Raw genomic sequence first — 24,393 nt, forward strand, 5'->3', positions numbered from 1 at the left:
GTTCAACAATAGCGGTCTGTGAAGGTAATGAAAACAGCTAGGGTGTATTTTTCTATTGGTTCATGTCATGATTATGCTAATTTCTATGTAGTTCTCATGCAAGCTTGCACACTCTTGTTAGGTCTACCATGGAAATTTGATACTGATGCAATACATCATGGTAGGAATAATAGGTACCTCTTATACATAAAGGAAAGAAAATAACTTTTCTACTTTTAACCCCTACTGAAACTGTGAAATGTGAACAAGAGATAGCTGAAAATAAAAGAAAAGAGCGTGAGCATTGTCGGTGTGTTAAGTAAAGGGGCATCCTAGCTAAACGGACTTCGCAGGGGACCTAGCAACTAGAGGAGCATACTACACAAGGTCTGGTCGGTCATGCGACCAGGGTGCGGCCATAGCGACCAGTCTAACACCCACACAACCAGTCTCCCTACACCATCGCATATACCCGCGACCAGCCCCGCTGGTCGCAGGGCCAGATTTGACACAACCTATCTAGAGCACTTTTTTTGATAAACCACTCAAGTGTTTTCTTTACCCAAGCGTCTGCATCAATGCACGAAGTCATGGACGGTGAAGTTGGGTATTGTCCCATCCTGTAGCATTAAATGTTGCAGGATAGAACTTTGCTAACCAGCACAATGGCGCACGACGGATGGCCCGTTGTTGGCAGCCTGACCAAGCAAGTGGATGGGGTCGGTGGAGAAAGGCATTGTCCCATACCGTGGTATTAAATGCTATGGGATAGAACTTTGCTGGCCAGCACAGTGGCGCATGACGCATGGGACGCCATCAGCAGCTCGACCAGGCAAGTGGATTGAGTCGGTGCACGACACAAGTTGCATGGGACCCTCAGAGCAAGTGGGCATGCCTAGTCCTCTATAATGATGGTTTGGGTTAGATATTAGGATGAGCAGAGGTCTTCTGTCTGGACCCACATGTAAGTTCTCCTCCTCCCTACCATATATAAGGGGATGAGGAGGAGGAGGCAAAGGCAGGCTAAGACATCATCTGTAATTCAATTGAGATCCTTCATAACACACACAAGACGTAGTGCTATTACCTCAAGAGGGGCCCGAACCTATATAAATCCTTATGTCCCCTATTTCTTCGAATACACACACACATCCGATTCCTGAAACACCGTCCACACGCCCACTGTCCAGCATACCTTGGAATCACTATCAGGGATTTACCCTTGACATTTGGCACAACAGGTAGGGGGCGCGTTTCGTCATTTCAGCAAGTGTTAAAAAAAACTTGACCAGGCCACCCATGGCCAAATCCGCGGCAACCACTGAGTCCCATTTCGAGGACACTGGCCGCCGCGAGGTGCTCGTCATGAGATACCACCCGGATGAACCCGAAGTGCACCAGGCATGGGACACTAAGCCAGAGTCTGAGAGTGCCGAGACCCAGCACAAGGAATACATGACGGACCATACAACGGGAGGCACTGAAGGCCCAAACGCCGGTGGTGAGCCCCTGGCTTTACGCCTAGAGGAAAACCAGCCTACGCCGGACAGGCAGGTGCTTCAAGACAACCCCCGCATCCTCAGAACTGTCCTGAGAGCCCATACACAGGGCACAATCTACGATGGTGTTGTCGCCTAGGCCATCGCACCGCCCAAACATTGGGGGCTCCCCACCTCACGACTCATCGCCGCTCCATGCCCAGCATCTCTACTACGAGACGATGACGCCGGTGCAAAACCTATAGACCCTACAGATCCTCCTTAGCCACCCACCGGTACTTGTACCAGAGGGCTCGCTTGTGGCACCCTGGCTGCGTGATCTTGCCCTCCTGGTCGAGACCGCCTGGCACAGACCACGTAAACATGCACCGCGTCTATCGCAAGGGACGTTGAGGGTCATGATTGCTAGGGGTCACAATAGGGCCCACAGCAAAATAGGTCCCGTTCTCCAACAACCACGGGGAGTACTCGTGGACCACCTCCACGTCAGGATAGCTAACCCTCCGACCTACGTAACTCTCTACACCAACGTGACCTACAGGGCGTGATCTAGAGCCAGGTGGCCACTAGAGAGCAGGAGGATAGGGCTCGGTATGAGCAGGAAAAGGGCAAGCAGCCCTGCCGCACACCTTCCCCTGCATGAAGGCATCGGATGGCTTCACCCCTTCATCGGGACCCCGAGACCGCCGTCTCTCTCCCCGAGAACGCGCTGTCGCCCAACTACGAGTGGCTCCCCATTATGGGACAGGGTGTAATGCCCTATCCACTAGGTTACGTGAAGTGCGCTAGCCAGACAAGTTTTGGCCGGTCCTAGCCGAGAAGTATGACGACTCTACCAACCCAGAAGAGTTCTTGCAGATCTACACCACCATGGTGCAATCTATGGGAGGCCATGGGAAGGTCATGGCCAACTATTTCCCTATTGCCCTGACCGGTTCCATCTGGTCTTGGCTGATAAACCTCCCCCATAGATTGGTTCACTCTTGGAAGGATTTGTGTGACCAGTTCGTTGTTAACTTCCAAGGGACTTATGCCTGACTAGGGGTCGAGGACGATCTATATCAAATCCGACAGTGACAAAGAGAGTCATTGCCAGACTTCATCTGGAGTTTCACTGAACACCGAAACACCATTCCAAGGATCACATGAGAATCCGTGATCATAGCGTTTAAATGGGGGATCAAAGACCAGAAAATGGTCGAGAAGCTAGCCACCCGGGTAATCCGAAGCACAACCAAGCTCTTTGAGCTCGTAGATAAGTGCGCGTAGGCCGCCGAGGGCCGGGATTGATAGATCAACAGAAGGCCATGACCTGTGTCTGAACGACCCACCCCTGCCAAAGGGGTCGACCGGAAGGACAAGAAGAGCAAGCGCACGGCCGGACCTCCCGAGGTCTTGGCGGTCGAGCAAACCGACCTAACACGCTAGCGCTTCAAAATGAAGGACGGGAAAAAGGGTCGGGCTATTGCCCGATCGATCGTACGGACGCCCATGACCTGACTGGATGCAAGGTCGTGTGAGGCATCATCGACCAGGAGATCAAGTACAAGCACGACGATGACAATAAGGACGAGGCCACCCTCGGCCAGTCGGCACTGGGGTACCAGCAGGCCGATCATATGGTCTATCACATCTTCGGAGGCACCGTGACATATTCATCAAATACAAGTCAGTGGTCCGGTAGGTATGGGCAACCGCATCAGACCCAAGCCCACGCTTGAAGTGGTCAGAGGTCCCGCTCACTTTCAGCCAGGATGACCACCCCGCATGCATCCGACGCCCGGGCCACTACCCCATCATGGTCAAACCCATGGTACAGAACATCCGCATGGGCCGCGTGCTCATTGATAGCGGAAGCTCGATCAACCTCCTCTTCGCTGACACACTAGACGCCTTGCAAATTCTGAGAAGCTCGTTGAGGCCGTCTCCACCTTTCTTCGGGATTGCTTTGGGCTCCTCGGCCAAGCCACTGGGACAAATCAAGTTGCCCGTCACCATCGGCTCACCGAACAACTTCAGAACCAGAAGGGTCCTTTTCGATGTGGCTGACTTCGGGACAGCGTATAACGCAATCCTAGGCCGACCAGTGATGGCCCAGTTTATGGCCATTGCCCACTATGCATACCAGGCGATCAAAATCCCTGGGAAAACAGGGGCCATCACCGTTGCTGGCAACTCCAAGACAGCCCTGCACTGTGACAAGAGGAGCCTCGACATGGTTGAACTAACTCCCGGGTCAAAGCCTGTGACCACGGAATCTAGCGGACGACTGAAAAAAGTCCATATCGTCATCACCCCCGACGATCGGCTCAAGGTAGTGAGCCTGGATGACACCAACCCGATCAGGTCAGTCCAGATATGGGATGCCTTGGACCCCAAATAGGAACTCACGCTCATCACCTTCCTCCGGGTGAGCATAGAAGTGTTTTCATGGAGTTCGTCTGATATGCCCGTAGTCCCCAGGGGTGTGATCGAGCACAAGCTATCTATGCGACCTAACGCACGACCAGTAAAACAGAAGACGTGTTGGTTCGCAGCCGACCGAAAGGAAGCATTTTGTCTGAAGATCGACAAGCTCCTCGAAGCAGGCTTCATACAGGAGGTGCAGTACACAGAATGGCTGGCTAACCCAGTCATGGTCTGAAGTACAATGGTAAGTGGAGAATGTGCGTCGATTTCATCGACCTCAACAAGGCATGCCCGAAGAATCTCTTCCCACTTCCCCAAATCTATCAACTAGTTGACTCAACTGTCGGCAGCGATCTATTATGTTTCTTAGATGCACGATCAGGGTACCATCAAATTAGTATATATAAGGAAGATGAGGAAAAAATAGTTTTTGTTACACCATTTGGGGTCTTTTGCTATGTAAAAATTCCTTTTGGCTTAAAAAGCGCCGGTGCAACTTACCAACGATGTATTCAACTCGTTCTCTGACCACAGCTCAGAAGAAACATCGAGCCATACGTAGACGATGTAGTCATCAAAAGCAAGACCAAGACAGACCTGATCGCGGATCTACAAGAAACATTTGACAATCTTCGAAAGTACCGCATAAAATTGAACCAAGAGAAGTGTACGATCGGGGTACCGTTAGGGAAGTTGCTCGGATTCCTCGTATCCCAGTGGGGAATGGAAGCAAACCCTGACAAGATCAAGGCTATCGATCAGATGCGATCCCCGACTAGGTTAAAAGAGGTTCAGAGGCTAACAGGGTGCATTGCTGCTCTGAGCAGGTTCATCTCAAGGCTAGGAGAAAAGGGACTGCCACTCTTCAAACTCCTGAAGAGAAACGACCACTTCCAGTGGACGCCAGAGGCAGAAACAGCTTTCCAAGAGCACAAAAGGTACTTCTCCTCCCCTCCCATACTAACCGCACCTCGGCCCGATGAGGAGCTCTTGCTCTATGTTGCCTCAACACCACATGTCACAAGCGTGGTCCTGGTCATTGAAAGGGATAGCCTCCAGCGACTAGTGTATTACGTTAGTGAGGTCCTACACAAGGTGAAGGCTCAGTACCCACAGGCTCAGAAACTACTATACGCTGTCCTAATAGCCTCTTGCAAGCTTAGACACTACTTTCAGGCTCACAAAATCAAAATGATTTCCTCGTTCCCAATTAGGGAAATTCTCCATAATAGAGATGCGATAGGAAGAACGACAAAGTGGGCAGTAGAGCTCGGGGGATTCGACCTCCAGTTTGCCCCTCGAACTTCTATCAAGTCCCAGGCGCTGGCCGATTTTTTAGCCAAGTGGTCGTCCTTCGAGTCCGAGCAGGTACAGCTACCAGAGACAGACGAGCACTGGATCATGCACTTTGATGGGTCGTTCACACTGAAGGGAACTGGGGCAGGAGTGGTTCTGACCTCACCCACCGGCAACATCTTCATGTACGTAGTTCAATTATATTTTCCCGTAACTAATAACATTGCTGAATATGAGGGCCTCTTGTCCGGAATGCGAGCACCATCCACACTTGGGATTAAACGACTGTTAGCGATAGGGGACTCGCTTCTAGTCGTGAACCAGGTGCAAAAGGAGTTTTAGTGCTCTGACCCGACGTGGCAGCATGCCTCGCTGAAGTGAGAAGACTAGAGTGACGCTTCATTGGCTTTGAGGTCAAGCACGTCCCTCGCAAGGACAACTTCCTAACCGATGAGCTGGCATGTCTAGCTTCTTCTTGTCAACCTGTCCCAGTCAGAGTCTTTGAAGATAAACTCTCATGACCATCCACCACGATCTCAGGCCAAGGTGAAGGGGATGCTCCGCTCGAAAATGGAACACCCGAGTCAATACCTTTAGACGCAACGTCTCCCTCAGTTCCATCGACCTCGAACGGCCATCATGTGGTCGCCCTGCTTGGTTCGGATATGACCTAGATGGATCAGATCTCGGACTATATTTAGAATCGGGCAGCCCCTGACGATGATGTGTCAGCACAAAAGGTCTCGTGGCAAGCCCGTAGATACTGCATGGTAGAGGGACGCCTCTACCACTGAAGGAGCAACAGCCTTTTACTAAAATGCATCACTCAGGAAGAGGGGAGCACAATGCTCTCTGATATCCACAGAGGCATATGTGGTAGCCACACTTCGTACCACACCCTGGTCAGAAAAGCGTTTCGGCAGAGATTTTATTGGCCCACTTCCCTCCAGGATGCCTATGTGCTAGTGAAATGGTGTAAGTCATGTCAGTACCACTGCAAACCATATCACTCTCTTGGCCTTTCGCTGTCTGAGGGCTCGATATCGTGGGACCATTCCCCAAAGCCCCAGGCGGTTTTGAATTCCTGTTTGTGGCCATTGACAAATTCACTAAGTGGATCGAGGCTGAACCCGTCAGGAAGATCACCGCCACAGTAGCGATTAAGTTCATACGATGGCTGGTAGTGTGGTTTGACAGTCCAAACCGCAGAATTACGGACAACGGAACTCAATTCACCAGTAGTGCCTTCCAAGACTACAACGATGAAATCAGGATCAAGGTTTGCTATGTCTGTGGCTCACCCCCAAAGCAATGGACAGGTCAAAAGGGAAAATGAGATGGTACTACAAGGGATCAAAACTCGGGTAATTGACCGGCTTATAAGCTATTCAAGGCATTGGGTAGATGAAGTCCCCAAAGTACTCTGGTTGCTGCGGATGACCCCCAATCGGGCTACGGCCGAAACCCCTTTCTTCTTAGTCTTTGGCACGGAGGCCATGCTCCCCTTAGAAATCGCCCTCCAGTCGCCTCGAGTTAGCAACTACTCGGATGACGACTAGGTGGCACGGCGAGAGGATGAAATAAACCTGATCGAAGAGTTCCATGATCATGCTCTAATTCAAGCTGCTCGATATCAGTAGAGCCTCAGACGCTGCCAAGACTGCAAGGTGCGAGAACGAACATTGGTTGTAGGTGACCTCATCCTTAGGCAAATTCAGAATAGGTTAGGACAGAACAAGCTCTCCCCCAAGTGGGAAAGGCCCTACAAGGTGGTCGATGTCACCTGGCCTGGCGCGGTCAGGTTAGCCATGCAGGATGACTGAGAATTACACAACTCCTAGAACATCGCCCTATTGCGCAAGTTCTATGTGTAGGGTCGCTAAAAAATGAGCCAATTTTTCTAGTTAGCAGGGCCTTCCGAACGAGTGTGGAATACAACCTGTAAGTTCTAAGATCTAAAAACAAAAGAAATCAAACTCTCTATTTTGCAGGACTCCCCAACTGGCAACGAGCTCCCGATAGGTTAATGCTCCGACCACAATCAACGACCATTATGGGATCCACCAAACAACAAGGCCACACACCTCATCGAGCCGAGCGATGGTCACTACCGACGGGCTTGTCAAGCTATGATCCATTCTACGCCCCAGGAATCTGACTAGCAAGCGGGATGGGACAAAGACGGGCGTCATGAAACCTCAACATTTTCCATTCATAAAAGGGAAGGGTTACAAGCCGACTAGTTACATCCATTCAGACCAACTATCCTGATACATGCCTACCCCATCCTCCCAAGCTCAAATAACTTACGCCAGGTTGATAGAAAGAGTCCGCCAGACTGTCACCTCTACCTACCTCTGAACAAGTCAAGAAACCTCTTATACTCCTCACTGGAACGGCAGCTCACCGCTCCAGGGATCAGGCGATGACCTACATAAGGGAGAGGAAGGGAGGTCGAGGCAAAGGCCCTGCTGGAGCTGATGAACCCCGACGCACCTTGAAGGCCTCTCTTCCTCTTCATCTCCAACTCTTCCTCTTCATTGATCTCCTTCTCCAGAAGGTCCCAATCGATCCCCTCCTCGTCATTAGAAATATCGATGGCCTCAGCCGAGGGATCCACCCAAGCGAGAGAGCAAGAAGGGCCGGCAGAAGGCGGCTTTCCTTGGAAGAGTGGAAGCTTGATGGTCGATGGCTCTAGTCTTGCAAGCACTGGACCCAACCTCGCGAGCGCTTCCACAACAAAAGCCATCTCCAGAAGCATGTCGGCAGACGAATCCGGAGGCAGAGGTGACTCCACCTCCACCAAGTCATCCAAGATCATCGACCCCTCTGGCGATGAAGGAAGGGAGTACGCTATGACCTGGGGCTCGCCTACCCTTCGGAGCGGAGCATGAAACAGTATAGAGACAAAAGGGCTCTAGGCACTAGAAGACCTGATGGGAGGAAGAAAGGCAAGGGAATGGATCGGAAGGCCATCAAACTCTTGCCTTTTAAAAAGCCATAGCGGCACCCTAACCGGCGCGGTGTTCAAAACACTCGAGGCCCAAGGGGGGCGCTGATAGAACCAAGAATCCTTTGGGTCCAGCGGCAATCAATGTCTCTCTCTCGCTCCGCCCTTTTCTCTCTCTCAGGATACTTAAGCCTCCCTACATGACACGAAGTTCGGAGTCAAACCTTGGGAACTAACGACATCAAACGACCACTCCCCAGGAAAAATACATTTGCCTAGGACCCAAGTGGCGTGACCAGGTTGGACCACAGTCATGAGGAGGCTTGGGGGCTACAGTCGGTGTTTTACGTAAAGGGGTATCCTAGCTAAACGGACTCCGCAAGGGACGTAGCAACTAGAGGAGCATACTACACAAGGTCTGGTCGGTTGTGCAACCAGGGTACGGCCATAGCGACCAGTCTAACCCCCGCACGACTAGTCTCCCTACACCATCGCATATACTCGCGACCAGCCCCACTGGTCGTAGGGCCAGATTTGACACAACCTGTCCAGAGCGCTTTTTTTGATAAACCACTCAAGTGTTTTCTTTCCCCAGGTGCCTGCATTAGTGGACGAAGTCATGGACAGTGCAGTTGGACATTGTCCCATCCCGTAGCATTAAATGTTGCAGGATAGAACTTTGCTGACCGGCACGGTGGCGCACGACGAATGGGACGTTGTTGGCAGCCCGACTAGGTAAGTGGACGAGGTCAGCGGAGAAAGGCATTGTCCCATACCATAGCATTAAATGTTGTGGGATAGAACTTTGCTGGCTGGCATAGTGGCGCATGACAAATGGGACGCCATCAGCAGCCCGGCTAGGCAAGTGGATGGAGTCGGCGCAAAAGGACCTTATCTCATTCCGTAGCATTAATTGTTGTGAGGCAAAACTTTGCAGGCCATCATGGTGGCGTACGGCACAAGTTGCATGGGACCCTCAGAGCAAGTGGGCATGCCTAGTCCTCTGTAATGATGGTTTGGGTTAAATATTAGGATGAGGAGAGGTCTTCTGTCTGGACCCACATGTAAGTTCTCCTCCTCTCTGCCATATATAAGGGGACGAGGAGGAGGAGGGAAAGGTGGGCTAAGACATCATCTGTAATTCAACTGAGATCCTTCATAACACACACAGAACGTAGTGTTATTACCTCATGAGGGGCCCGAACCTGTATAACTCCTTGTGTCCCCTAGTTCTTCGAACACACATACACATCCGATTCCTAAAACACCATCCACACGCCCACTGTCCAGCATACCCCGGACTCACTGTCAGGGATTTACTCCCGACAAGCATGAATCTGAAGATTAGCAAGTAGCAAAACATGTTTTTCCACCAAAACAGGAGAAATCGACTATAAATTCTTAAGTCTGATGGAATTAAATTGAAACAGTGTGTTATGTTTTCCACTAAATCTGGTCTTGCTAAAATTTACGATAACGAGCAGCCATATTATGCTTTGATATGCAAAGATGCTCTGGTTTCACTCGAGGATATATCTAACTCTTTGCCTCATGCTGTTGCTAGCCTTTTGTAGGAGTTTATGGATATATTTCTAGCTGAGGTACCCTCGGTATTCAAGGATCGAATATCAAATTGATTTGATTCTGGGAGCAACCTAGTCAAACCATGCTGCATATAGGACCAACCTGGAAGAGACTAAAGAAATTCAGCGACAAGTCCAAGAACTTTTAGATCGTGGGTACGTACGAGAAAGTTTGAGTCCTTGTGTTGTTCCCATTCTTTTGGTTCCTAAGAAAGATGGTAGTTGGTATATGTGTCTTGATTGTAGGGCCATCAATAATATTACCATAAGATATCATCATCTTATCCCTAGGTTAGACGACATGCTTGATGAGTTGAGTGGTTCTATAATTTTCATTAAAATTGACTTGCGAAGTGAATACCACCAAATTAGAATGAAACTTGGAGATGAATAGAAAACTGCATTTAAAACTAAGTTTGGCTTGTATGAGTGGTTATTGATTCCTTTTGGATTAACTAATGCACTTAGTACTTTCATGCATTTGATGAATGAAGTTCTACGTCCGTTCATTGGAAGATTTGTGGTGGTTTATTTCGATGATATCTTAATTTACAGCAAGTCACATGAGCTACACTTTGATCACTTACGTATTGTTTTCAATGATTTAAGGGATACACGTTTGTTCGATAACCTCAAAAAGTGCAACTTTTGTATGGATCGAGTCTCTTTTCTTAGCTATATTGTTACTCCACAAGGAATAGAGGTGGATGAAGAAAAAAGCAAAACCATAAAAAGCTGGCCAACCCCTAAGACTGTCACAGAGGTGAGAAGCTTTCATAGTCTTGCGGGTTTCTATCTGCGATTTGTGCGGAATTTCAGCACCATTGCTGCTCCAATGAATGAGTTGACAAAGAAAGAAGTGGTTTTCAAATAGAAACATGCACAAGAAAAAGCATTCAATTTGTTGAAAGAGAAGCTCACCCATGCTCCATTGCTCCAACTCCTAGATTTTGGTAAGACTATTGAACTAGAGTGTGATGCTAGTGGGATTGGAATTGGAGGTGTGCTAATTCAAGAAGGTAACATGTTGCTTATTCTAGCGAGAAATTAAGTGGGTTAACTCTGAATTATTCTACCTATGATAAAGAATTATATGCTTTAGTTTGTGTACTTGAAACTTAGCAACATTACCTATGGCCCAAAGAATTTGATATATATTCTGATCATGAATCGCTAAAACATGTTAGAAGTCAGGCTAAAATGAATAAACGACGTGCTAAATGGGTAGAATTTATCGAGACTTTTCCATATGTCATAAATCATAAGAAATGGAAAGATAATGTGATTGCTGATACGCTTTCTAGGCGTTATACCATGTTATCTCAACTTGATCATAAGATTTTTGATTTAGAGACCATTAAGGATTTATATGCTGCTAATTTAGACTTTAAAGAAGTACTTGAACATTGTAAAGAAGGAAAAATAAACAATAAATATGTGTTGATTGATGGTTTGCTTTATCATACTAACAAGCTATGCATTCTAGCTAGGTTCGTTCGTATTTTGTTGTTGTAGGAGGAGCATGGAGGAGGATTGATGGCGCATTTTGGAGCAAAGAAGACTAAAGATGCACTGGCCACTCATTTCTTTTGGCCAAAGATGAGATGTGATGTCGAGCGCTACGTGTCGCGTTGTACTCCTTGCAATAAAGCTAAGTCTCATTTAAATCCACATGGTATTTACATGCCTCTTCCGATTCCTAGTGTACCATGAGAGGATATTTATATGAATTTTATTTTAGGATTGCCTAGGACAAAGAGGGGAAGGGATAGCATATTTTTAGTTGTGGATCGATTTTCTAAAATAGCACATTTTATACCTTGCCACAAAAGGATGATGCTACAAACATAGCTGATTTGTTTTTCAGAGAAATCATTCGACTACAAGGAGTACCTATTACTATTGTCTTTGATTGTGACACAGTTTTTGAACTACTTTTGGAGATCACTTTGGAATAAATTAGGGACAAAGTTACTGTTCTCTACTATATATCATCCCCAAACTGATAGACAAACAAAAGTCATCAACCGCATATTATCGACCATGCTACGGGCTATCTTAAAGAAGAATTTGAAGATGTGGGAAGAATATTTATCACATATTAAATTTACTTATAACAGGTCAGTACACTCCACCACCAAGGTAAGTCCGTTTCAGATAGTATATGGACATAATCCCCATACTCCTATTGATTTACTACATTTGCTTACTTCTGAGAAACTTAATTTGGATGCTAAGAAGTGTGTTGAATTTATTCTTCAGTTGCATGAAACAACTAAAGAGAATATAGAGTACATGACCTGAAAGTATATGATTGCTGGAAGTAAAGGTAGAAAATAAGTAAAATTTGAACTAGGTGATTTAGTTTAGTTGCATTTGAGAAAGGATAGGTTTTCAGAATTAAGAAAATCAAAGTTGATGCCTATAACTGATGGTCCGTTAAGATAATTGAGAAAATAAATGACAATACATACAAATTGGACATACCTGCCAATTTTGGGGTTAATCACACGTTTAACATTTCAGATCTAAGGCCATACTTGGGAGAAGAAGATGAGTTCAAGTCGAGGACGACCCCAATTCAAGAAGGGGAGGATTATGAGGACATGGCTCATTGGGATATAAATGACACTGCTAATAATCCTCAAATCATACAAGGGCCAATTATAAGAGCATGTGCGCAACAATTAAACCACTAGATGAACTCGTTTCTTATTGTTCATGCCTTTTTGGATAGAATATTCTTGTGATGTTTTATTACTTAGGAATATGGGAGAAGCATCACAAGCTCACCTAAGCGTAATCACTCAAGTGCCAAGTCTTCTCGAACAACAAGTCGAACTCCAAATTTGACTTAGAATCTTAGGACAACACATTAGTAAAACAAGTATAACTCTTACATACGGAGTCCAATTGAGGTGATCTTGGACTTTCTAGAAAGCTTATGACTAGTCCTTTCCAATGGATCTAGGATTGAACAAATATTCCTTAAGTTTAGTCAAAGTCAAAGAAATAATATGTTGCATCACCATTTTGGATCTTGTCGGGTCTTGTAAGCGTGTCGAGATCAGAGTCCAGGTTGTGTATGCCTCCAGGTCCACCCAACCCTAGGACAACCTCTTCATGCCTCTCCTATATATACTAGACGGATCGGCGCGCTACGCTACGCTAGCTCAATATCTGTGCGAACAACCTAATATACCGAATCCACATTCTACCACCCAAAAACATATCATCAACCAAATTGTGATGTTGCTCTATATAACAGCAAGGAAAACATTTGAGAAGAGGGAGAAAAAATACAATAATATAGAAAAGATATAAATGGGAAATATATATATTTAAAAGAATGGTAATTATAAATAGCATGAGCTGAAAGTATATACATACATTAAAAAAATAATTATGTTCTCTTCATATGCTATGCTTAAAATACATGTACATACATATGATATCTTTGCAACTAACTAATAGATGCAACAAACACAGATTTGCATTTCATATAGCAGCAAATAAAACATAGGAGAGTAGGGAGAAAAAAATAAAGTAATACAGAAGGATATAAATGGGAAATATATTTATTTAGAAGAATGCTACATTAAAATAGTAAATAGGTTCTCTTATATTATATAAACATAGTGTGAAACAGGGAACAAATGTAGACTGTGATGTTTTGAACAATATCATATAAATGTAATGAGAATCAGGAACGTTCTATTCAAGTGCATGGTTTCTTCTATATCAATCCCAGGTTTCTTCTAGATTTTCCAATTTGACTCAGAGAGAGAAATGTAAACTTATATATCATAGATTGTAGTATCATTGTATTTATTAACTATATTACCCACTAATTAATAGTTATCTTTAATTTATCATGGTGTTCTCTCTGCTCCACATTACAAAAATCTAATCTATAAAATAGATGACCTAACATCATGAAAAATCTACTCTATAACATGTGGTATATGGACAATCTTATGGTTAATCAAGGTGTATCCATTGAGATGACCTAATATCATTAACTCAGAGAGGCAACTCTAACCATTGGCACTGTCAAACTTAATGTTAACAATGAAAGAGCTACTAAGGTTTAACTATTGGTACTATTAAGCTTAATGTCTAGCAATGAAACAGCTAACAAGGTGCTAGGTAGTTCTACAGTCCATTATTCAAAATTTGATCCATGTTACACACCTTTCTCTCTAAAAGGGGGTGGGGAGGGGGAAAGAGAAAACACTCCAGATGGAAGCAAACCATGCCATACGAATATACTCAAAGAGGGAAATGAAGGCCAACCTTCTATGCTTCGTGAGGCTGATTTGTTGGAGCTCGCTGGGGGAGTCTGAGCATGGGGAGGCCTGCGCCACGGGAGGAATCAGCAGATGGAAGCAAAGCATGCCATAGGAATATATTCAGAGAGGGAAATGAAGGCCAACCTTCTATGCTTCATGAGGCTATTTCGTTGGAGCTCGCTGGGGGAGTCCGAGCTTGGGGAGGCCTGCGCCACAGGAGGAATCAGTCGACAGGCTTGGCGGCTCGCTGCGCTTGGAAGAGTTCGAGGTTGGCGAGGGCACCAGCACGGGAAGAACCCGCGGATGGGCTCAGCGGAGGGCCTCGCTGGTTCGCTGATTCGCTGACCCCCGCCGGAGTGCAGGTGTACGTGGAGAGGCCGAGGTTGGCGAGGGCGCTGGCACCAAAGAAATCCACGGATGGGCTTGTCGGCTCGCCGGAGGGGCTCGCCGGTTCGCCGAGGACTGGCACTGGGTTGGTGGCTCGCTTGGTTCTGCGAGAGTCCCAGCTCTAAGAGTTTCTCAACACTGGAGCAATCAGCGGACGGGCTCGGCTACTCTCTGGTGGGGTTTGGCAGTTCGCGGGGATCGACAGAGAAATTGGGGAACACTCATGTACGGGAGGGCTGGTGGGGGGAGAAGAGTGTGGAAGCCGGGGGGGGGGGAGGTTTCTATTTTTTTTTTTGTTGACCTGGAATGTTCGGTGGGGAACACGTGGAAGGGATCGACGCCGGCATTTCCATCCAACGGCTATGGAGCGTCACGTACAGCAGTGAACAGTTTCTATAGTAGCTGGAGCGCTGGGAGGCCAGGGATTCTTGGCGTGGTAATATATGTTATAGATACATAGTATTTGTCGTAGTTTAGGCTTGGGTTTTCCTTAGATTATTTTGTTTTAGACAGTTTTGCCATATATCATTTCGTGGAACCCCCAACTTGAGTACTTCATAGTAATTAGCAATATTCAGATTGCATCTATTTGCTCTTGCTTGTGTTCTTGATTCACTTGCAGGAAAAGCCTTCTTGGTGAGGTCAACCGCATCTTGGTACGGTTGATAACCACGGAGTAATGGTGTGTAGTGATTGCGAGGGCTCTCGATCTGTTCTAGTCAGAACATTTGGATTATCAACATCAAAACTCTACCAAATCAACTTATCATATTACCTTCGAAAGATTGGGTATCCCCACATCACAAGCGGACTCTTCCTTCGCGACTCCCATAATACCCTCAGGCACGTCAAATGCCTCCTCATTGTACGATAGCCAGAGGGTTGAGGGACAATGGTAGAGCATATAGTGGAGAGGCCGGCGATGAAGGAGAGGTCCCCTTGGTGAGGGTGGAGGAGTCCCTAAGAGGATGGATCTGAGCTCCCTTGATGACGAAGACAATAGGGAGTCCATCGCCAAGGGAAAGAAGAGGAAGAAGGGAGAGGGTTTTCATAGAAAGACAAGGAGTTATGAGTGAGAAAGCGAGACGGAGGACTAAAACGTCTGGTACCCTATGAATTTATAGGAGGGCCATTGGCACCTCGCGAGTTGCGACATCACATATGGCGAGCTGAGGTGTCCACGCTCAGCATTAATGGCATACAGAACTCTTTGATTTCCGATAAGGTCGGGCAGCGTCAGATTTGCTATCATGATAATGGGGCATGTTGGCAGTCGTCTAATCAAATCAACTCCCGTCAAAAGTCATGTGCATTAAATGCGTGCCCAGGGCATAAAAAACGGTAACATAACTCTTCAGTTCTCGGCCTTTGGATGCATTGGCTAAGTCATACTGAGTAGAGCTTTACTCGAGTGGTGAAGGTTCACGACTACAAAATTTTCTATGCACTCAAGAGATCTTCTAGAGTAGAAAGAACATTGCTTTATATTCGCAAGAACCTATCAACCAGTTCGGTTTTTGGAAGCCAGGTTGCCAATTACTTCTGTTCTTGCTACCCTCTTCTGAGTAGGGTTGGGAGCTAGCTGACGATGATATAAATTATTCATTATATATTCTATAAATATAGATATGGTGTATCTACAAGGGGTACCCACTTTGCATGTGCCCTTTAATTATTCTTTTTGGTATGGTTCGTAACAGCCATGCAATATCTATGGCATGTAGATAAACATCGGGTAGGCAATCATACATGACAAGGAAGTTATGTCCATATTTGACAGGTTTCTCCTAGATAATCGGAGGATCTATGATACAGGGAAGATATGCTTAGAAGAGTCTAGGTAGCTTACACCCACCTTTCCCCAACTATAAAAGGAAGAGAGTGGGTATGTCCAAAAGGGGGGCCTTTTTACAAGCACAATATGCCAATTGAAGCCTTTCAACAGCAGAGCAACTCACACTTTCGAGATCCACAAAGTCTTAAAACCCTAGATCTAGCCTAATCAAGTAGAAATCATGTATCCATCAAAAATCCACGACATAAACCCTCATCATTTGACTAGGGCTTAGAGTGAAACACGGTGCAATCCTCCTAGATTCATAGGACTAGACACATACACCCCTATACTGTTTGTAGCATATGTTCTTAAGATTAATCAAGACAAGTTTGGACGTATGGTTATTATCCTCTAGAAAGTCCAAACTTGTATAAATCCTTGTCTCTTTTTTCAATACTCCTTATATGATATACATATTGTCGTTGTATAAAGTAAAGGGGTACCCCGGCTAAACAGGCCCCTCGTAGTGCGCAAACAGCCAGGGAAACATCTCCTAAAAAATCTAATCGGTTGATGAGCTACCCCGACCAGTGCAAAGCCTCCAGCGATCAATCTCGCTGCATCTTCACACAAACGCACCACGAGCCCCCCTGGTCGCGGGACCTGATTGGACACTTGCCCAAGTAATTCTCTTCACCAAGCACCGACCCCGACGGATAAGGTCGTGGGCAGTGCAGGGGGCGTGTTCCATCCTATAGCATTAAAGGCTACGGTGTGAGACTCTACAGGCAGGCGCAGCGCCGCACGACAGATGAGATGTTGTCAGCCATTCGGCAGGGCAAGTGGACGGAGATGGCGCAGAGAGGCAAGTGAACGGAGACGACGTGCAGAGGCAAGTGGACGAGAACGGCACGCGGAGGCAAGTGGGCGAGGATGGCGCGCAGAGGCAAGTGGATGAGGACGGTGCGCAAAGGCAAGCAGACGAGGACGGTGCAGAAGTGCACCGTTCTGTCCCGTCGCATTAAATGCAGCAGGATAAGATTCTATGGGCTAGGCAGAGACGGTGCACGGTAGCACGATATGCAGTGCTGTCAGAGCAAGTTGAGTGCACGGGAGTCTGTAATGATAATCTAAGTTAGATATTAGAATGAGCAAAGACCATCTGGGTAGAGCCCACATGTTAGTTCTCCCTCTCCCTACTAAAGGGATGAGGACCCCGTTGTGACCAAGAGAGATCAATTCTGGCAATCTGCTAGAACACTGTTGTAACCAAGTGAAATCTACTATAACACAAAAAAGGATGTATGGTTGTTATCCTCCGGGAGACCCGTACCTGTATAACCCCTGGTGTCCCCAAATCCTTCATTTCCACACATAGACACATTCTCTCCCTGAAACACCGTTCACGCACCCACCGTCCGACGTACCCCAGAATCACTGTCAGAGATTTTCCTCGACACATATATCTCTATTTTTACCTTCAAATATTTTGACAATCATTCACAGATCAGCGACATTAATCCAATAGCAAGGATTGACTTATACTAAATAACAAAAAAAAAACTCAGAAACTTACTATATCCGTACCGTTTGTACTTATTCCCCAAAAGAAATGCATACATCATATAGTATAGCTACCTTGCAATCAATTAATTATTCTCTGGTGTGAAGTGCAGATAAGGCATTCAAACTAAAACCTCTAGAACTTGAAATTAACAAAAAGATTTATCTTCGTAGTCCGCAATATGAAGATATGGTCTCAAATCTTATTTGAAATCAATTAAGCCGCTCAAACTCTATTGAGATTAATAATAGAATGTGCATGAACAACCATCCAAAAAAAGAATGTGCATGCATATTTGAGCATACACCTTACATACGTACCGTTCAACAATGTACATATTTTTTGACCAATTTTGACCGGAATAGAGTGAAATTCCTACATTTCAAACAATTATTTTTTTGGTAAAATCTAAAAATTGTACGTGTATATTTTAGTCTTATGGCCTTATGGCATACACACCTATTTTCTCATAAAAATATACAAAATTGCTTGTGAGTTTGAACCAATTTGCTTTTCTGAATTTTGCTTGCAACAAAATTGTTCATAAACAGTTCTTATTATTTTATTGAAAATATGTAGCAGCTAGATCTGATATTGCCTTTAAATGGTTCTAATTTATTCAAAAAAATTGTTGAACACTCTATTTGAATTACCTTAATTTGTTTCTTAAATTGCACACGGATTCATTCTAATTTGCTTACAATTTTTTATAAAATTACTTACATAACTGTATTTAAGATGCAGACAAACAAATGGATTATTTATGAAATGTTTCCTCTATTTTTATCACGCAATAAAGTGGGTCACAGATAAGTGTTGCAAGTTCGAAGGTAAAAAAGTCTAAAAATAAAATAAAATACTCATATTTAGATATTAAAAAATAGATGTACGTGCTATAAGCCTAAAACATGCACGTGCATTATCTCTTTTTTTCCCTTTCCAATCGTGGCAGTGTCGGCGGTCGGATTCATCGCGCGTGGTACCACCTGCCTCAGGTTTGCCGATCTTCTGAAACAAGTCAAACCTACAGGTCACAGGTCACAGGAAATTAAAAGGATAACAAAGAATGCAATGCAGCATGCATCAGATTTGAGAAGCACCTCCTGCTGTCCGGCCGGCTTTCTTGCAGCAAGACGCGAGAGGGAGTCCAGATACACAGGAAACAAACAGAAACAGCTAGCTAGTCTAGTGCCGCGATACTAGCTAGCAATCTGGTAGTCACGTAAGGCCCAGATCACGAGCTACCCTGAGAGAGACGAAGGAGAGCTAGTGGGTTAGAGTCGCATTGATCTGGTCGGATCCACACATTTCGTGTCACCATGCATGCTGCAGAAATAATACTGGGCAAGCAAACAGGTGCATGCTCCCGGTTGGCCATGGCGGGGAGATGTGGGCTAAGCGGGAGCTGTGAGCCGCAGATGGGGACGACCGCGGGATGGCCTACGTACTGGCTGCTGCGCTGGCACGTGTCTGTCTTCACCCTGCATGCATGCACGACAAGGTTGACAATTTGACACTACGGAACGATGACCGACACAAATGTATACTGCTGGTATATATTGACGATCTGTGCAGTTTCCGTTTTAAGGCCACATGCATTTCAAATGCTGGAATAATCTCACAACACTGTTTAATTCTTCCAAACACATGCCATGCCCTTAAGAGCACAAGCACTCTGAAATTTCGTCATGTCCGTAAGTTCGTTTGTTATGTCTCGAACCAATATGAAAGAATGCATGCATGCAGAGTACTCGCCTAAAATGATAAAATCAGATCGCAGGCAGGCAGGCATGCAAGTATGCATGACCCAGCCACCCCACACCCGGGGGCACACAACCGGCCGGCCGGCCCAACGAACTAACCGCCGATCGGCCGAGCTCCGAGTAGGTGCGCCGCGCATGGCACCCACATGGAGCTGTTCCCGTACGGGCGACGCAAGCAAGGTGGAGGGCTCCTCCGCGCGCCAGCCTCGAGATGACACCGGCACGTGTGGGAGCCCAGCGCTGCCGTCCGCGCGGGCGGGCAGCGCCATGCACGCCATAAACGCCGCGACGGCGACCTCACGTACCTGCCGGCGCAACTTGCGTGGAGGTGGCGGATTGGCGATCGTGCCTACGTTGCATGCATATATCTCGCCTGACCAGACCACAACGTGGCCTCCGTCGGCGGCGGGCCCTACGGAGACGGACGACGATGGACGACCACGGATGAATGGAGCAAGTACATACTAGTTGCATGCCGCCTCCACACATGCATGCATGAGCAAATGTAGAGCATACATGATAATTTTTCATTCAGAGAAGATTTATCTTTTTTATCATGTTAGAGACGGGTCATGGTCATTCACTGCAGCACCGTTGTATAGTTTTTTTTTTCTAAATGTGGCACACTAGCTAGTACCACTACTCGTGTAGGGTGGCGTAGTGACGAAATATTTTCTCGGTCGGTTCTGATCAGTTTATTAGTTAGGTTTGGACAAAAGGACGATGGTTTACTAGCATTTACACCATATTTAATCGGTTATCTTATCTCTGCAAGCCATGAATCTGATATTATTTGTGTTGAGTTTATGATAACCACATCGACATCGAAATATCGTACCATGTAAAACTAAAACACAGAAAACAACCCGTATTAATAATTGCTCTGCCGTCGATAGCTCTCTGGTCACGCCTCTATCATTCACAGCCGATTGATGTTTACGTTGCGTGAAGATGTTCTCTCTGTAGCTAGCTGCGCCATGGTTTCCGATCGACACATGTCCGGGCGCATTTATCCGCAACAGTTATGCCCCAACCGATCGAGGTACGTTAGGCCGTTAGCCCGCCGGCCGATGGATCGGCCTCTCCATCGATCCCACTATGATCGAGAGAGAGACCGGGGCCGGCCGGCCGCGACAGGGACGCGACGGGCTGAAACATGAGGGAGTTAAGGCGCATATGCGTGTGTCGTCCCAGAAATCTGCGCTCGCTCCCCCCGCCACGCGATCGATGTGACCCGCCCCGCCCCGCCCCGGCGCGCGTACATACGTACGCGCGTGCCGGGTGCCGTGCAGTAGCGTGATCGCTGGTCGCATGTCAATCCAACCCGGCGTGACCCCGACCAGCGACGAGTGCGTGAACGCTTAAGCACAGCCACAGCCGCCGCGGAGGCGGAGGAGCCCACCCGGCCGGTGCCCCCGCTCACATGGCCCTCGCGTCCCCCTTGCCCCGATACAACGACTCGATCGGCCCGCAAAACCCCCGCGGCCGTGCCCGGTTCGTTCCCACTAGAGCGCGGGCAAGATCAGGGTCCCCACGCCTGCTGCCGCGCGACAGGCGCGCACGCTAGCTGTGCCGAGGAGACGGGTCGCGGGGCCGTCACGTGCGCGTACACCACCGGTCGACGCCGGCGGCAGGTACGCGCGCCCACGCGCGGTCACGTGGACGTATGTGTACGCTGTCCGAAATACATCATTGCATGCATGACCCGCGTGCCGTCAAGGACACCTGGCGCCGGAGCGCCGGCGAGATTTGCGTCGCGTGGCGGGTGAACCCGGCCAAAAGGACGGGGATCGATTTGGGGCGGAGAGATGATGGGCATCTTCGATCAAGCTGCGTCGTCTTCTGCCTGTCGACTTGGCATTAAAGGCGCGCCACGCGAGCAGCCTCCACTGTTATGCAGGTGTTTTATACTAGTACGATACTACGCGAGCGTGATTACAGAATGCTAGACGAGACATGGGGTTTCAGGACGACCCGATCAATCGCGGTGTGCTGGACATGGGGGACAGGGCATCTTATGGGTCCGGTATAGTGGTCGATTTTGTGATGGGGACGTGTTGCAGTTAAAGACTTGTTTAATTTCCACCGATCGATTAGGGGGGCCTAAAAAAATTAACAACTCGAGCTCAGATCTCAGCCGCTGGATTGTAAATGAAAGGCTTAGATCGGATGAATTCCGCCAAATCACGTACGATTTTTCAGCTTTTGTGTACACTTTTGCCTTGTAAAACCGTACTAATTGGGAGCTAACTGAGAATCACTCAATTTCTTCATCATTTCGTTGTGCAAGTGATGGAGCTGATAATGCTTGCATCTCGACTGGCCTTGGGTTGGCACGCGGCAAGTGCAGGGGGAGATTGATACTGTAGCTTATAATTGGACGTGAAAATTTTCACTATCATTTACATTAGAATTTATGTTAAAAAAAGTAGATAAAAAATTATAAAATAAATAAATAAATTAATGAATGAATAAATATCAGTTAGAATGACGAATGCCGGCCATACATGAGTAAGGACATGCAGTGTTGTATTCCCTACTTTAACTGGGCAATGGGCCCCACGGTATCCACAGTTGAGAGCATGGGAGGGACACGTGGGCCTAGTCCTCCAAATTTTCTCTGTAGATGTGTGCAACAGCAGCAGTTAGATGGCCGATTTCTTTACCACACTCTGTTGGCTCCATCACCGATCGCGTTGTATCTTGCTGCGCCCCGACCCCGGCCTGGCCCTAGTTCTAGCTGGGACCTAGCAAGGTAACCAACTCTCCCATCTCCCGATAAATTAAGACCCCCACTCCCTTTCTGCTTACCATCGCAGACTTGAGCCTTCAGCCACACAGCCCCTCGCTCAGCTCGTTGGGTAGCGTTCTCTTCGTCTCTCACCGGCTCAGCCTCCCTGTCTTCACCGCATTCTCCGACGATGTCGAGCCGGAGATCCCGCGCCTCGGTCTCGGAGGAGGAGATCAACGAGCTCATCTCCAGGCTCCAGACCTTGCTCCCCAGCGCGCCCCGCCGCGGCAGCAGCAGCCAGGTACGTCACGTTCACATGCACGCACACTGACTTGCAAGCACAAGCAGAAGCTAGTTCACACAGTATACTGACACTGGCACACATGGATAAACTGTACCACTTTTGCATGTGATGAGTACGCATGTGCATACCCAAGCCTATTGGCCCCGAAGTTAAAGTGTGATTGCTGATGTGTATGATCGGTAATGCAGGCGTCGACGACGAAACTGCTCAAGGAGACGTGCAGCTACATCAAGAGCCTGCACCGGGAGGTGGACGACCTCAGCGACCGCCTGTCCGACCTCATGGCCACCATGGACCACAACAGCCCGGGCGCGGAGATCATCCGCAGCCTCCTCCGCTAGCTCCGATCGATGGCCATGCCTAGCTCGAGCTCGAGCTCGGCAGTGCTGAGTGTACCATACATGCAGATGCTCAAGGAAAGACGATCGACGACTAAGGCTGGTTTATTAATTGGTAGTAGAAACTACTTCGGTAGGGCATTAGCTAGTAGGGCCGCCTAAGTTATATATAGCTGCTTAATTATCGCCTTCATCGTCTCTTCCATTATATGGTTACTTTCTTCCTGTTTCCATGTCGCTCTATGCATTGTTTGCTGCCTTGCAGGCTCCTTTGTACTCTTCGCTTCTTCTTCCTGTAAGCTATAAGCATCTGTGGTCCGGGTCGAGTTGTTTCCTCTGCACAGACAACCGACCGACCGCGAGCTACCGACCGATCAACATGTAGTAGCTGGTAGCTAGTAGTAATATATTTATGTTGTCATCAGTCATCACGCGCGTACTGTATTGCATGCACAGCAGCTTGATAAATCCAGTCTAATCAGTAGTCGTCCTTACGAGCCGCAACACCCAGATACTTTCCGATCAATCGCTTAACAGCCAAGCGACGTGCCTCGCGACGGGCGAGACGGCGACGCGACAGGTTTCCCCTGTGCGCATGTGCGCTAGCTCACCCGGGCCTGTCGTTTCTTCCCGGCGACGACTGGCCGGCTCTTCGTCGGGTGTCAAAGTCTTTGCGTGGACTTCTTTCTATCTGTGGTCTGCGCGTACGTACGTAGATGATGGCACGTATGTTGCTACCGGTACTGGTGTACAATACTACAATAGTATGGTGTGTGAAAGGGTTTGGGCTGCCATGCCACCGTCATTATGGTTAATGTGTCGTGTGTCGGCAACCCAGCAATGTTACTTCAGTTTTTCAAAGGAAACAACAAAAATTACAACGGTGAGTATCTGTTCTGGTGACAATTAAAAATGCTTGTTGGTATTTGTCTGTTGGGCCATGGAGTAACAAGCTAGCAAGCCGGTGAATAGCATCGCTTGAAGGAATTGCATAGTTTGTTGAAGGCTTGTACTTGCTTCTCCCCTCTATCGCAGCCTCGCAGGGTGCCTGCGAGGAACTCGTAGATGTCAGGTGAATATGCCAAAAAGAAAGTGGAGGATCCAGGATTAAATTTTAGGTGTGGCCACGTGGAGCGCTGCTGATATGAGTCAACGCGACCGATCACAGTTCACAAATCACAGGCGTTAGAATAATCTTATCTGAAGTGAGGAATCAAGAATCAGAATAGCACATAACCTCCTCTTTATTTTTGCGATCTAAATAGAAGTTTTTCAGTGTCTGGAGATTTAGGACAAGAATAACCGTGGCTTCAGGGGCAGATTTAACCCCGAACCTCTCCAATATATAAATTTTTACAATGGATGATTTGTAGGAGGATTAGAATCACGATATGTAAGATGCGTCAGAAAACTCCTACGCCCTTTTAGACGTTCAATCCACTGCCGAGTTGCAGAGCATCTAGCTTGCCACATGGCTCAATGAATCAGAAAAGGGGAAAAAACTGCAGACTTGCCAGACAA

General features: G+C 47.2%; 2 protein-coding genes and 1 long non-coding RNA gene across 3 annotated transcripts; 2 read left to right on the forward strand and 1 right to left on the reverse strand.

Moving 5' to 3' along the window:
• The first annotated feature begins 3,276 nt into the window (after nt 1–3,276).
• Nucleotides 3,277–3,861, forward strand: LOC133927579 (uncharacterized). The gene has a single exon (XM_062374039.1). It carries the CDS (start codon nt 3,277–3,279, stop codon nt 3,859–3,861), a length of 585 nt encoding a protein of 194 aa, XP_062230023.1.
• Nucleotides 3,862–13,072: 9,211 nt separating this feature from the next.
• Nucleotides 13,073–14,355, reverse strand: LOC133925827 (uncharacterized). Its single transcript, XR_009911014.1, has 2 exons — nt 14,153–14,355; nt 13,073–14,074 (listed from the first exon to the last, which is right to left on the reverse strand). It is a non-coding gene; the product is annotated as an uncharacterized LOC133925827 (long non-coding RNA).
• Nucleotides 14,356–22,155: 7,800 nt separating this feature from the next.
• LOC133925828 (transcription factor ILI5-like) lies at nt 22,156–23,296 on the forward strand. Its single transcript, XM_062371577.1, has 2 exons — nt 22,156–22,531; nt 22,723–23,296. The coding sequence occupies exons 1-2, from the start codon at nt 22,421–22,423 to the stop codon at nt 22,873–22,875; spliced, it is 264 nt and encodes an 87-aa protein (XP_062227561.1). The 5' UTR covers nt 22,156–22,420; the 3' UTR covers nt 22,876–23,296.
• Nucleotides 23,297–24,393: the final 1,097 nt, after the last annotated feature.

The sequence above is a fragment of the Phragmites australis genome, chromosome 8 (assembly GCF_958298935.1).
Source record: "Phragmites australis chromosome 8, lpPhrAust1.1, whole genome shotgun sequence".
Classification (NCBI taxonomy): Eukaryota; Viridiplantae; Streptophyta; class Magnoliopsida; order Poales; family Poaceae; genus Phragmites; species Phragmites australis.